The sequence below is a fragment of the Haematobia irritans genome, chromosome 4 (assembly GCF_050003625.1).
Source record: "Haematobia irritans isolate KBUSLIRL chromosome 4, ASM5000362v1, whole genome shotgun sequence".
NCBI lineage: Eukaryota > Metazoa > Arthropoda > Insecta > Diptera > Muscidae > Haematobia > Haematobia irritans.
Genome location: NC_134400.1, coordinates 111311445 through 111325037, shown reverse-complemented (window position 1 = coordinate 111325037; position 13593 = coordinate 111311445). Strand labels below are relative to the sequence as shown.

General features: G+C 35.0%; 1 protein-coding gene across 3 annotated transcripts in view; it reads left to right on the top strand.

Annotated features, from left to right (window-relative positions):
- LOC142233047 (lysosomal proton-coupled steroid conjugate and bile acid symporter SLC46A3) overlaps positions 1–13593 on the top strand; it is a 53091-nt gene that overhangs the window by 18019 nt on the left and 21479 nt on the right. Inside the window, exon 1 of one of the 3 annotated variants that reach the window (XM_075303826.1) lies at positions 5394–5903. The exons of the other annotated variants lie outside the window; for them this stretch is intronic. Coding sequence (XP_075159941.1) covers positions 5832–5903 — 72 coding nt within the window. The 5' untranslated portion in view covers positions 5394–5831. Of the gene's footprint in view, positions 1–5393; positions 5904–13593 lie in introns of those variants that run through there. 3 annotated transcript variants of the gene reach the window in all.

Here is a 13593-nt window from a genome sequence, read left to right as displayed (position 1 = left end):
CCCTCTCATAGAAGAAATCACAAATTTTCATTGGGCTGTGGAAAATTTCGCAAAAGCTAATCAAATTTAATTACAAACAAATATTTTTTTGCAATAAAAATAAGTTAAATTTAGCATTAGTTTAACTACGGAAATTTTTTCTCTGTATGTTTGGTACCTATAGCGTAATAGTCCAACACTGATGGCATACAGCTGGTTTCTCTTTGTTATGGTGAATAAGAGAAACTAAAAACATGCGTCTAAATAAATATGCGGTGGATCAGGGATGCAAAATCGACATTTTCAATGGTACCAGAGAAAACAAAAAAGAGTACTTTTTGGTTCCTACTTTAGTAACACTCGCAAACATTTTAAGTATTATAGTTTTTGCTACACCGAAAAAAGTGAACTGTTTTATAGGAAGAATAAACTAACTCGTACGAAAATTGAACTAAATTGTACTCCACATTTTGAGATTTCCACAAAGCGTTGTTAAAACCAGGAAAACTTAATGCTTTGTTTCACTTTTAAACTGCAGTGCACGAAATTACACCCTCTGATAGATGAAAACACAAAATTTCATTGGGCTGTGGAAAATTTCGCAAAAACTAATAAAATTTAATTACAAACAAATATTTTTTTGCAATAAAAATAAGTTAAATTTAGCATTAGTTTAACTACGGAAATTTTTTCTCTGTATGTTTGGTACCTATAGCGTAATAGTCCAACACTGATGGCGTACAGCTGGCTTCTCTTTGCTATGGTAAATAAGAGAAACTAAAAACATGCGGCTAAATAAATATGCGGTGGATCAGGGATGCAAAATCGATATTTTCAATTGTACCAAAGAGAACAAAAAAGTGTACTTTTATATTTAAACTTTAGTAACACTCGCAAACATTTCAAATATTTTACTTTTTGCTACACCGAAAAAAAAAGTGAACTGTTTATAGTAAGAATAAATTAACTCGTACGAAAATTGAACTAAATTGTACTCCACATTTTGAGATTACCACAAAGCGTTGTTAAAACCAGGAAAACTTAATGCCTTGTTGTACTTTTAAACTGCAGTGCACGAAATTATACCCTCTCATAGAAGAAAACACAAATTTTCATTGGGCTGTGGAAAATTTCGCAAAAGCTAATCAAATTTAATTACAAACAAATATTTTTTTGCAATAAAAATAAGTTAAATTTAGCATTAGTTTAACTACGGAAATTTTTTTCTCTGTATGTTTGGTACCTATAGCATAAATTTAAATATTAAGCTCTTTTTCAGATACCACGAAACATGTGTTTTAGGTTCTAAAAATTATTAAATATCGCTCTTTAGAACCTCTAGATCTTTAATGAAAACTAATGCTCTTCGTTTGCACGAAAATAATATTTTTTTAAGGTTTTCATACATACAGATCTTCATATTTAAGATGGTTATTACAACTTTGATCCAATTTGCCCGAACTGAGTATTGCTTGTATCCTACATTGGTAGTATTTCCTGTCGCTCTGAGTTGCCAGATTTTTTCGAGAAAAATCCCCAAAATTTCGAAAGTTGTTTATGTACTTTTCTCGTACTTTCATTTCGCTTTAGTTTATTCCTGCACACAAAGAGGGCATATGACATCCTCCTAGAAGAAAATTTTATTTTTGGACAGTAAAAGTTTTGTCACAACAAAAGTAGTTGTCGCCAAACATAAAATGGTTGTCGAAATCATATACATAATGTCCGAAAAAATATAATTGTGACAAAAATGTTACATGATCACCGTCCAAAAATAACATATTGCTCCAGGAAGTGATCATATTCCCTCCCTGAGAAGGTACATAAAAATATTTTGTAAGAGACAACGTTAAAGATATAACAGGTTGGCTGATAAGTCCCCGGTCTTACACATAGATGGCGTCGCTACTATTATATGTATATTATTTTTATATAGTACCAACCTTCAAATGATTCGTGTTAAAATTTGACGTCTGTAAGTCAATTAGTTTGTGAGATAGAGCGTCTTTTGTGAAGCAACTTTTGTTATTGTAAAAAAATGGAAAAAAAGGAATTTCGTGTTTTGATAAAATACTGTTTTCTGAAGGGGAAAAATACGGTGGAAGCAAAAACTTGGCTTGATAATGAGTTTCCGGACTCTGCCCCAGGGAAATCAACAATAATTGATTGCTATGCAAAATTCAAGCGTGGTGAAATGAACACGGAGGACGGTGAACGCAGTGGACGCTCGAAAGAGGTGGTTACCGACGAAAACACCAAAAAAATCCACAAAATGATTTTGAACGACTGTAAAATGAAGTTGATCGAGATAGCAGAGGCCTTAAAGATATCAAAGGAACATGTTGGTCAAATCATTTATCAATATTTGGATATGCGGAAGCTCTGTGCAAAATGGGTGCCGCGCGAGCTCACATTTGATCAAAAAGAACAACGTGTTAATGATTCTGAGCGGTGTTTGCAGCTTTTATCTCGTAATACACACGAGTTTTTCCGTCGATATGTAACAATGGATGGCTCCATCACTATACTCCTGAGTCCAATCGACAGTCGGCTGAGTGGACAGCGACCGGTAAACCGTCTCCGAAGCGTGGAAAGACTCAAAAGTCCGCTGGCAAACTAATGGCCTCTGTTTTTTTTTTTGGGATGCGTATGGAATAATTTTTATCGATTATCTTGAGAAGGGAAAAACCATCAACAGTGACTACTATATGGCGTTATTGGAGCGTTTGAAGGTCGAAATCGCGGCAAAACGGCCCCATATGATGAAGAAAAAAGTGTTGTTCCACCAAGACAACGCTCCGTGCCACAAGTCATTGAGAACGATGGCAAAAATTCATGAATTGGGCTTCGAATTGCTTCCCCACCCAACGTATTCTCCAGATCTGGCCCCCAGCGACTTTTTCTTGTTCTCAGACCTCAAAAGGATGCTCGCAGGGAAAAAATTTGGCTGCAATGAAGAGGTGATCGCCGAAACTGAGGCATATTTTGAGGCAAAACCGAAGGAGTACTACCAAAATGGTATCAAAAAATTGGAAGGTCATTATAATCGTTGTATCGCTCTTGAAGGGAACTATGTTGAATAATAAAAACGAATTTTGACAAAAATATGTGTTTTTCTTTGTTAGACCGGGAACTTATCAGCAGAGATGGTCTGTCGTAAACTGTAAGGTATTTGACATACATTTACGACGTATTTTACCATACGTCAAAAACGTTGTAAACCTTCATAAAATACTTAGTTTTTGACAATTTATTTGAGAATGACTTTTTCTTATAAAGAAATATAGTAAGGAAATGTAGCCGTACTACTGTCAGTTGGATTTCACATAACCGTATTAAAATCGGGTTCATTAATCTGCGTAGTTGTGTTTTTGCATGCCCACACGTTGTACCTAAATCCGAGTTTTGCCACAACAATTTTCACGGTTTCAACAATTTGAAAACGCGTTGCATTCAGAGGTTTTTCACATGCCTTCAAATTACTTTTGAGTAAAAATTTCAAAATATTATTATTATAAACAAGTAAGAAAAGTCTAAAGTCGGGCGGGGCCGACTATATTATACCCTGCACCACTTTGTAGATCTAAATTTTCGATACCATATCACATCCGTCAAATGTGTTGTGGGCTATATATAAAGGTTTGTCCCAAATACATACATTTAAATATCACTCGATCTGGACAGAACTTGATAGACTTCTACAAAATCTATAGACTCAAAATTTAAGTCGGCTAATGCACTAGGGTGGAACACAATGTTAGTAAAAAAATATGGGAAACATTTAAATCTGAAGCAATTTTAAGGAAACTTCGCAAAAGTTTATTTATGATTTATCGCTCGATATATATGTATTAGAAGTTTAGGAAAATTAGTCATTTTTACAACTTTTCGATTAAGCAGTGGCGATTTTACAAGGAAAATGTTGGTATTTTGACCATTTTTGTCGAAATCAGAAAAACATATATATGGGAGCTATATCTAAATCTGAACCGATTTCAACCAAATTTTCTCACGCATAGCAACAATGCTAATTCTACTCCATGTGCAAAATTTCAACTAACTCGGAGTTAAAAATTGGCCTCTGTGGTCATATGGGTGTAAATCGGGCGAAAGCTATATATGGGAGATATATCTTAATCTGAGCCGATTTCAACCAAATTTGGCACGTGTAGCTACAATGCTAATTCTACTTCCTGTGCAAAATTTCAACTAAATTGGAGCAAAAAATTGGCCTCTGTGGTCATATGAGTGTAAATCGGACGAAAGCTATATATGGGAGCTATATCTAAATCTGAACCGATTTCAACCAAATTTGGCACGCATAGCTACAATGCTAATTCTACTCCCTGTGCAAAATTTCAACCAAATTGGGGTAAAACTCTGGCTTCTGGGACCGTATTAGTCCATATCGGGCGAAAGATATATATGGGAGCTATATCTAAATCTGAACCGATTTCAATAAAATTTGGCACACTTGACTATAGTACTAATTGTTTTTCTTGTGCAAAATTTTAAGCAAAATAGGGTAAAACTCTGGTTTCTGGGGCCATATAAGTCCATATCGGGCGAAATATATATATGGGAGCTATATCTAAATCTGAACCGATTTCTTCCAAAATCAATAGGGATCTATTCTAAGCCAAAACACATACTTGTGCCAAATTTGAAGTCGATTGGACTAAAAGTGCGACCTAGACTTTGATTACAAAAATGTGTTCACGGACAGACGGACAGACGGACATCGCTATATCGACTCAAAAGCCCACCCTGAGCATTTTTGCCAAAGACACCATGTGTCTATCTCGTCTCCTTCTGGGTGTTGCAAACATATGCACTAACTTATAATACCCTGTTCCACAGTGTGGAGCAGGGTATAAAAATTCTAAAATATTTCAATATAAGGTTTTAATGCCTTAGGATATTAAAAATAGCTTTTGAAATCAAATCTAAGGATCCTGTAAGAGTTTTGACATTTACTACGTTTTTTTACGTTTTATACAGATATATGACGTTTTCTACGTTTACAACTTTTTGACAGTAGAAAACCCAAAAAAATTGCTGCTCGGACCATCTCTGCTTATCAGCCAATCTGTTAGTTCGGAAATTCATTAAGAGGGTTTAAAATATTTTTTTGTGTTCCATTGGCAAAATCAAATTTCCTTATAGGAGTTATGTTTTCAATAGAATTGTCATCTTTTATCAGTTTTTTTTTTTTTTATAACAGTTTTTCTTATACGAAACATTTTCTTATATGCATATTTTACTTAGTTGACATGTGTTTATATCCGTTACCTACTTTAATACCTTTGTACTTTCTGCATATGGAATGTACCAAATTTAGTACAATTGCAAAAACCGTTGCATCCCTGCTATGGCTGCAATATAAGGCATGCCACACAGTCTGCATTGTTTACCATATCAGTATGAATGGTTTTGTGAGAATTCGTAAAAGAAAATATTACATAAAAGAATATAATTAATACAGAATATAACTTATATCTATACATAGTTTTGTGAAGCATAATACAATTAGAAAACCAATAATAGTTATTTATACTTCTGTATAAGTTACGCTACAAAAGCAACGTGGTTTTTGTTCGACTTAAGTGGCTTGATAAATCGATAAATTGTATGGAATAAAAACAGACAGACACACACACACAAACACACGCAATGTCTCCCAAAACTTGTTCTAAGCATTACCGAATGCCGAGTGCCGCCACTGACAAGACACTCAAACAAACCGACCATCTGTTTTGAAATTCAAAAATGTTCGTTTTGTAATTTTTGTTGTTGTTGTTGTGTTTTTCGTATTTCTCTTTTATTTGGCAATTGTGTTCTTTAATTAACCAATGTCAAGGAGAGAAACGCCGCGAACGCCAGGAATGAAAAACGACAACACATTGGATCCACTTTTAGAACGAGTAAGTTTACCATCTCTTAACACACTGACAAAAAAATCATATCCGATCCGAAAGATTTTGTCTTTGTACCAATAATTTGGTATTGATTCCGAGCCAAACGAGCGGAGAATCATTTAATTTAAGGACTATTTCTTTATATCAAAAATGTGTTTGTTTATTTTAAGAAAAATTTGCCTTAGTTCAACGACATGCGACTTTAACCCTTTGACTACCGAAATAAACCTAATGTTAAAAACTTTAAATTTTCTTCCTTTTTTACTTGTACTAACAGCATGTAGAAAAAATTGTAATTTTGAGGACCTATCTCACTTAGTTCAAGAGATATATGAGTTTGTTCTGAAAATTAGATTCTTGAATTGTAACCAAATGGCCTTACGAAAATAAGTACTATTCGGCCTATAATTTCTTTTGAAGTGTGAGAAAAAATACAAAAAATTATCAGCTACACCGAAAGAATTTTCTTCGTAAAAAGAACGAAAAATTTCGTTAAAAGTACGAAATTTTTCATTGTTTTTCAACCAAAGAAACTTTTCATTAAAAGTACGAAATACTTAGTACTTTTTACGAAGAAAAGTTCTTCCAAATTTTTCGTAGTTTTGTAAGAAAAAAATTCGTACTTTTTATGAGGAATCTTCGTACTTTTTATGAAAAATCTTCGTACTTTTTATGAAACAATTTCGTTCTTTTTATAAAAATGTTTCGTACTTTTTATGAAAAACGTTCGTAGTTTATATTAAAAATTGTCGTTTCTTTTTTCATTCTTTTTCTCTTGTACTTTTTTCAAAAATTTTCGAACTTTAGAAAAAATAACTTTATAGTCGAAAATGCATTTGGCTGTAGTAACAAGTGTGAAAAAAATTAATCACTACTTTACATCTTAAGTTTTTGAATAATTTTTAGTTTTATTGCTTAACTTTTATTCATAGCGCGCTATCACCCAAATGAGAAGTAGCATAGACATGCATAAAAAAATAGAATAAAGGAATACACTCAAGCACATTATCAGAGACATTTTTATGTCGCAAACGGAAATTTTACAACTTCAATGAAACTTCTTCATTATTTTAAAGAAAAGGTTTCGTACTTTTTATGAAGAAATTTTAACGCAGAAAATCATGAAATTTGAAGAAAGTTTCTTTAAAAGTACGAAACATTTACGAAGAAAAATTAATGTAACATTTCGTAGACGTTTCGTAGATTCGTAAAATGTTTTTCGTAAAATTTGCGAAAATTAATGAAAATTTCGTTGTTTTAATGAAAAATTCTTCGTAAAATTAACGAAGAGAATTCTTTCGATGTGGAATAACTTTTACAGTGATTGTGGACATTGTTAATGGTAGCGAAAAGTAGTGCCAAATACCATTTCAGAAAGAAAAACAAAAACAAAAACAAGTATATATGGCCGTAAGTTCGGCCAGGCCGAATCTTATGTACCCTCCACCATGGATTGCGTAGAAACTTCTACGAAAGACTGTCATCCACAATCGAATTACTTGGTTTGTGGTACACTGAAAAAACAGTGAACCCACCAGGAAGAACAATTTCGGTTAATTTTAGAAAATTTTGAATATTTTTAGAAAATTTTAACTAAACAGTATAACAAACGCTGGCATCACGCCGATGTCATAAAAATAAGTTAATATTTTTCGACAAATTCAAGAAAATTTATTAGACATAATTAAGTTTTTTCACTTGTTAAAGAAAATTTTGTAGTTTGAAGGAAAAAATTGGAGTTCAAAATTGCAAGAATGTCTTTAGTGACATACGAAGTTCATGATGAACGTATTTGTAGTAAAATTTACAAATTTAAAGAAATATTGAACTATTTTGTGGAAGACACGAATTTAGTTAATCTTTATCCTTCATTTGTGTATATTTTTTTCCTCGGTTTTAGTTAATTTAACTAAAGTACACAAAAAATTATTAGAGTAGATGAAACTTTCTCCAAACATAATAATTCCATGAACTAAACGAAAGTTAAATTGGCTTTAGTGAAATAGAGAGTTCACTTTTTTTTGAGTGTATCTTAAAACTTCTTAACATCGTTTTCTAAATTGTGAGTTAGTCCATGCGTGGTATATATTAGACAAAAAAGTTATGTATAGGTAAGTCTACAAATAATTACTAATCGATATGGACTTTTTGCACGATTCGTAGAGAGCCAGAATTGAAATATGGGGTTGGTGGACCAATTTTTGTGTGATTGGGGATCTATTTATTATCTGAGGGCTATATATAACTATAGACCGATATGGACCAAGTTAGGCATGGTTGTTAACCGCCATATACTAGCACCATGTACCAAATTTCAACTGACTCGGATGAAATTTGCTCCTCCATGAGGTTCCAAAAACCAAATCTCGGGATTGGTTTATATGGGGCTATATATGATTATGGACTGATATGGACCACTTTTGGCATGGTTGTTAAATATCATATACTACCACCACGTACCAATTTTCAACCAGATCGGATAAATTTTGCTTCTCCAAAAGGCACCGGAGGTCAAATCTGGGGATCGGGGGCTATATATAATTATGGACTGATATGAACCAATTCCTGCAAGGTTGGTGGATACCATATACTAACATCACGTACCAAATTTCAACCGAATCGGATGAATTCTGGGGCCAAATCACCGCAGTCGAAATCGAGTACTTCGTCTTCGTAATGTAGTTTACGCGGATCACCGCAGTCGTTATCGAATTGTTTCTACTCGAAATTGAACACGATAGGTAGCATGCTATCGAAAACGAAGTATGTAGTGATTTTTGAGCAGAAAAAAGGCAAACAAAAAGAAAAAAGTTGGTGAAAATGTAATTATTATTCCATTTTGGCAAAATACATCTAAGAAAATATATTACTTGCATTTAGGGAATCGGATCAAAGAAAGGAATGCTCAGTAGCCGCTTCAAAAAAACTTATTTTTTCAAGAACATATTTAAAAGCTTCTTTTGACATATGAAAACGTCTTTTAAATCTATGGATGTTAAAAACACAATTAAGGCAATGCTAAAGGACTGCTTTTGTCACGAATATTTTTCCTTATTAATGCCACTTTGTACTCATCGTCTGAATCCGAAAACGAAGAAAAAAACACTTGGATTCATAATATATTTTTACACATATATTTTAACACACAAAAACAATATAAATATCTCAGAAATAACAATTTGATAACAAAACATTATTTTGAAATTTTACTCTCTTTCAATTTCTTATTACCATATGTTTACAGCAATGTAAAAAAAAGTAGTAGACAAAATAAATTACGATCGAATGCGGTGATCCAAAAATTTAATGCGATCGAAATGTTTCTCTATACGAAACAGAACTCGATGACGAATGCGGTGATTTGGCCCCTGCTCTTCCAAGGGGCTCAAATCTGGGGATCGGTTCATATGGGGCCTATATAATTATTGACCGATTTCGACTAATTTTTGCATGGGTGTTTGAAGCCATATATTAACACCACGTACCAAATTTCAACTGAATCATATGAATTTTGGTCTTCCAAGAGGCTCTGGAGGTGAAATCTGGTGATCGGTTTATATGGGGGCTATATATAATAATGGACCGATGTTGACCAATTTTTGCATGGTTATTAGAGACCATAAAGGGTGATACGGTCAAAATTTGGTCAAGGGAAAATGCGTGTAAATCGGTGAAATCGTTTATTTTGAAAAATCAAATTAAATTTCTTTTTCAAGTTCAATTAGTATAAAATTCAGGAAAAATATTCAGTTAGGCTTTCGCTTTTCCAGATCCGAATTGCCGGGCCTCACGCTTGACACCTGCCATCAGATTTTGTACAGCCACCTTGTTTACCTTCTTCGCTGCAGAAAGCCAGTTTGCATTGAACTGCTACTCGTCCTTAGCAGTTTTTTTGGTCTTCTTTAGGTTCCGCTTGACAGTAGCCCAGTATTTCTCAATTGGGCGGAGCTCTGGCGTGTTGGGAGGGTTCTTGTCCTTGGGAACCACCTGCGCGTTGTTGGTGGCGTACCACTCCATGGCCTTTTTACCGTAATGGCAAGATGCCAAATCCGGCCAAAACAGTACGGAACAACCGTGTTTCTTCAGGAAAGGCAGCAGACGTTTATTCAAACACTCTTTCACGTAAATTTCTTGGTTGACAGTCCCGGAAGCTATGAAAATGCTGCTTTTCAAGCCACAGGTACAGATGGCTTGCCAAACCAGATATTTCTTTGTGAACTTTGAAAGTTTTATGTGCTTGAAAATATCTTCTACCTTTCCCCTTCCTTTTGCCGTATAAAACTCCTGTCCCGGAAGCTGCTTGTAGTCGGCTTTGACGTAGGTTTCGTCGTCCATTACCACGTAGTCAAACTTTGTCAGCATCGTCGTGTATAGCCTCCGGGATCGCGCTTTGACCATCGTATTTGGTTTATCATCGCGATTTGGAGTCACTACCTTCTTGTAAGTCGATGGTCCGGCTCGTTTTTTGGCTCGATGCACGGATGTAGACGATACACCCGGCTTATTTGCGGCATCTCGGAGAGAGAGGTTAGGGTTTCGCTTGAAACTACCGGCAACTCTCTTTGTCGTCTCAGCGGCTTCCGGTTTTCGATTTCTCCCCGATCCAGACATCCTGGCTGTCGACAAACGTTCCCCAAACACTTTTATTACATTTGTAACGGTTGATTTGGCAACTTTTAACGATTTTGCCAGCTTTGCGTCCGAGTAGCTCGGCCTTTCGCGATGCGCGAGCAAAATTTTGATACGCTGCTCTTCTTGCTTGGACGGCATTTTGACAACTAAAGAGTGAATTCCAAAATCAAAATAGAAGCAACATTCTACACACACACACCTTCAAAATGAGGGGGGTTCAGGTTTTTTAAATTCAAAATTGAAAGAAATACGTCAAGTTTATATTGACCAAATTTTGACCGTATCACCCTTTATACTAACACCATGTACCAAATTTCAGCCGGATCGAATGAAATTTGCTTCTCTTAGAGCTTCCGCAAGCCAAATTTGTCCGTTTATATGGGGGCTATACGTAAAAGTGGACCGATATGGCCCATTTGCAATACCATCCGACCTACATCAATTACAACTACTTGTACCAAGTTTCAAGTCGATAGCTTGTTTCGTTCGGAAGTTAGCGTGATTTCAATATATATATACGTTATGGGTCCTTAGAGCAATATTTCAATGTGTTACAAACGGAATGACAAAGTTAATATACCCCCATCCTATGGTGGAGGGTATAATATACAGAGGTAGAGATATTGGCAAAAAAAAACCCGAGAATACAAAACTTAACCATAGACCATATACTAGGTGGATGATCCATCAGTGTCAAGCGATGTTTGGCAGTCCTGAAGATTAAGAATAAACGAAGAAAATAAGAGCACGCTTTAGTTTTTTTTCGGTTTCCTTTTCATAGTTTGCCAATTTTACATAAAATTAAAACGTTTATGATGCACCAGAGGATTTATAAATAAATACATTAATTAAATAATTAAAAGTTCATATTTGAACAAAAAATTGTGACTAAAACAGCGAAAATACGAAATTTAATTTTGAGCAGCATTACTCTTAATGAACAACACAAAAGCAAATACATGAAAATTAATGTTTGGAGCCAGGGATCCGGAGCGGTCCATTTTTTTCGCTCCGCTCCCGCTCCGGAGAAAAGAAAAACGCTCCGCTCCACGCTCCGCTCCGAGAAAAAAAATCGCTTCGCTCCGCTCCACGCTCCGCTCCTCTTCGAGAAAATTATAGTATATTATATAATTATATAATCTGAACCAATTTGCATAATATTTTGCGGGTTTAATTAATACCACAAAATGTTACCTTGTGCAAAATTTGAGAAAGATCAGCTAAGAAATGAGGCCTCTACGGTCAAAAATAAGGTTATTAGGGGCGAATTTTTCACAATCGGGCGATACATACATGGGAGCTATATCTACATCTGAACCGATTTCGGTGAAATTTTGCACATACCTTTAGTACTATAGTGGACTTTGAGTAAGATCGGTTAGTAAATAAGGGTTCTATGGCCAAATTTGGGAAAATCGGGCTATACATATATATGAGAGTTATATCTAAATCTGAACCGATTTCGATGATATTTCGCACATATAGTTAGTGCTATAGAAGATTACATTTAGCAAACTTTGAGTAAGATCGGTTGATAAATAAGGGTTTTATGGCCAAATTTAGAAAAATCGGGCGGTACATATATATGGGAGCTATAGCTAAATCTGGGAAAATCGGGCGATACATATATATGAGAGCTATATCTAAATCTGAACCGATTTGGATGAAATTTTGCAGACTTGAAGGGCGATGAAAAAGATTACCTTTTGCCAAATTTGGCGACGATTCGTTTGAAAAAAAAGCACAACGTGACCCCATTTGCCGAAATCGGGCGATACATATATATGGGAGCTATATCTAAATTTGATCCGATTTCTTCCAATAGCGTTCGTTTTTGTGCCCAAAAAACTCCCTGTACCAAATTTCATCATAATCGGTTAATAATTGCGACCGGAATCCTGTGAACAACAAATACATGGACAGACGGACGGACGAACGGACACCAAATCAATATTTCTGGTAGGCACATTTTTTGGCAGATCAAACTTATTATACCCTAACCAGTATGTGGTTTAGGGTATAATGACTTTAAAACAATGTGTTGAAACATTTTATTAATTTTGAAGATTTTTTCAGAAATATTAAATCCATTTTGACTTCATTAAAACGAAATTTTCATTCATGTTAGGATACACATTTTTATGTCGAATCACTTAGCTATAAGGACAAACAGACTTCATTGAACAGTTTAGAGACTTTTAGACAAGTAAAAAACTTTATTTCAGAAAAATACGTCTTCTATTCTAAGCAAAATTCGTATTCGTATTTTAAGCATGTGAAATATTTGGCCTCCCGACAATATTCTTTGCGGTGCACCATCTACTATTTAATATGTGATAGAAACCAAATTTATGAAAATGGACCAAAATGGACCAAATTCTATTTGGTCCGACCATCGGACCAAAATTTAAAAATTAGAAATCTTTTGGACCAATTTTGGTCCGATCGGACCAAAACGGCAACGCTGATTGGAATTGAAAGTCTATACACAGAGTAGAAGTAACTATATATAAAGGGTGATTCTTTTGAGGTTAGGATTTTCATGCATTAGTATTTGACAGATCACGTGGGATTTCAGACATGGTGTCAAAGAGAAAGATGCTCAGTATGCTTTGACATTTCATCATGAATAGACGAACGATCTGCCACAACGTCGAATTTTCAGTGAATGGGCCCTAGAAAAGTTGGCAGAAAATCCGCTTTTTTATCGACAAATTTTGTTCAGCGATGAGGCTCATTTCTGGTTGAATGGCTACGTAAATAAGCAAAATTGCCGCATTTGGAGTGAAGAGCAACCAGAAGCCGTTCAAGAACTGCCCATGCATCCCGAAAAATGCACTGTTTGGTGTGGTTTGTACGCTGGTGGAATCATTGGACCGTATTTTTTCAAAGATGCTGTTGGACGCAACGTTACGGTGAATGGCGATCGCTATCGTTCGATGCTAACAAACTTTTTGTTGCCAAAAATGGAAGAACTGAACTTGGTTGACATGTGGTTTCAACAAGATGGCGCTACATGCCACACAGCTCGCGATTCTATGGCCATTTTGAGGGAAAACTTCGG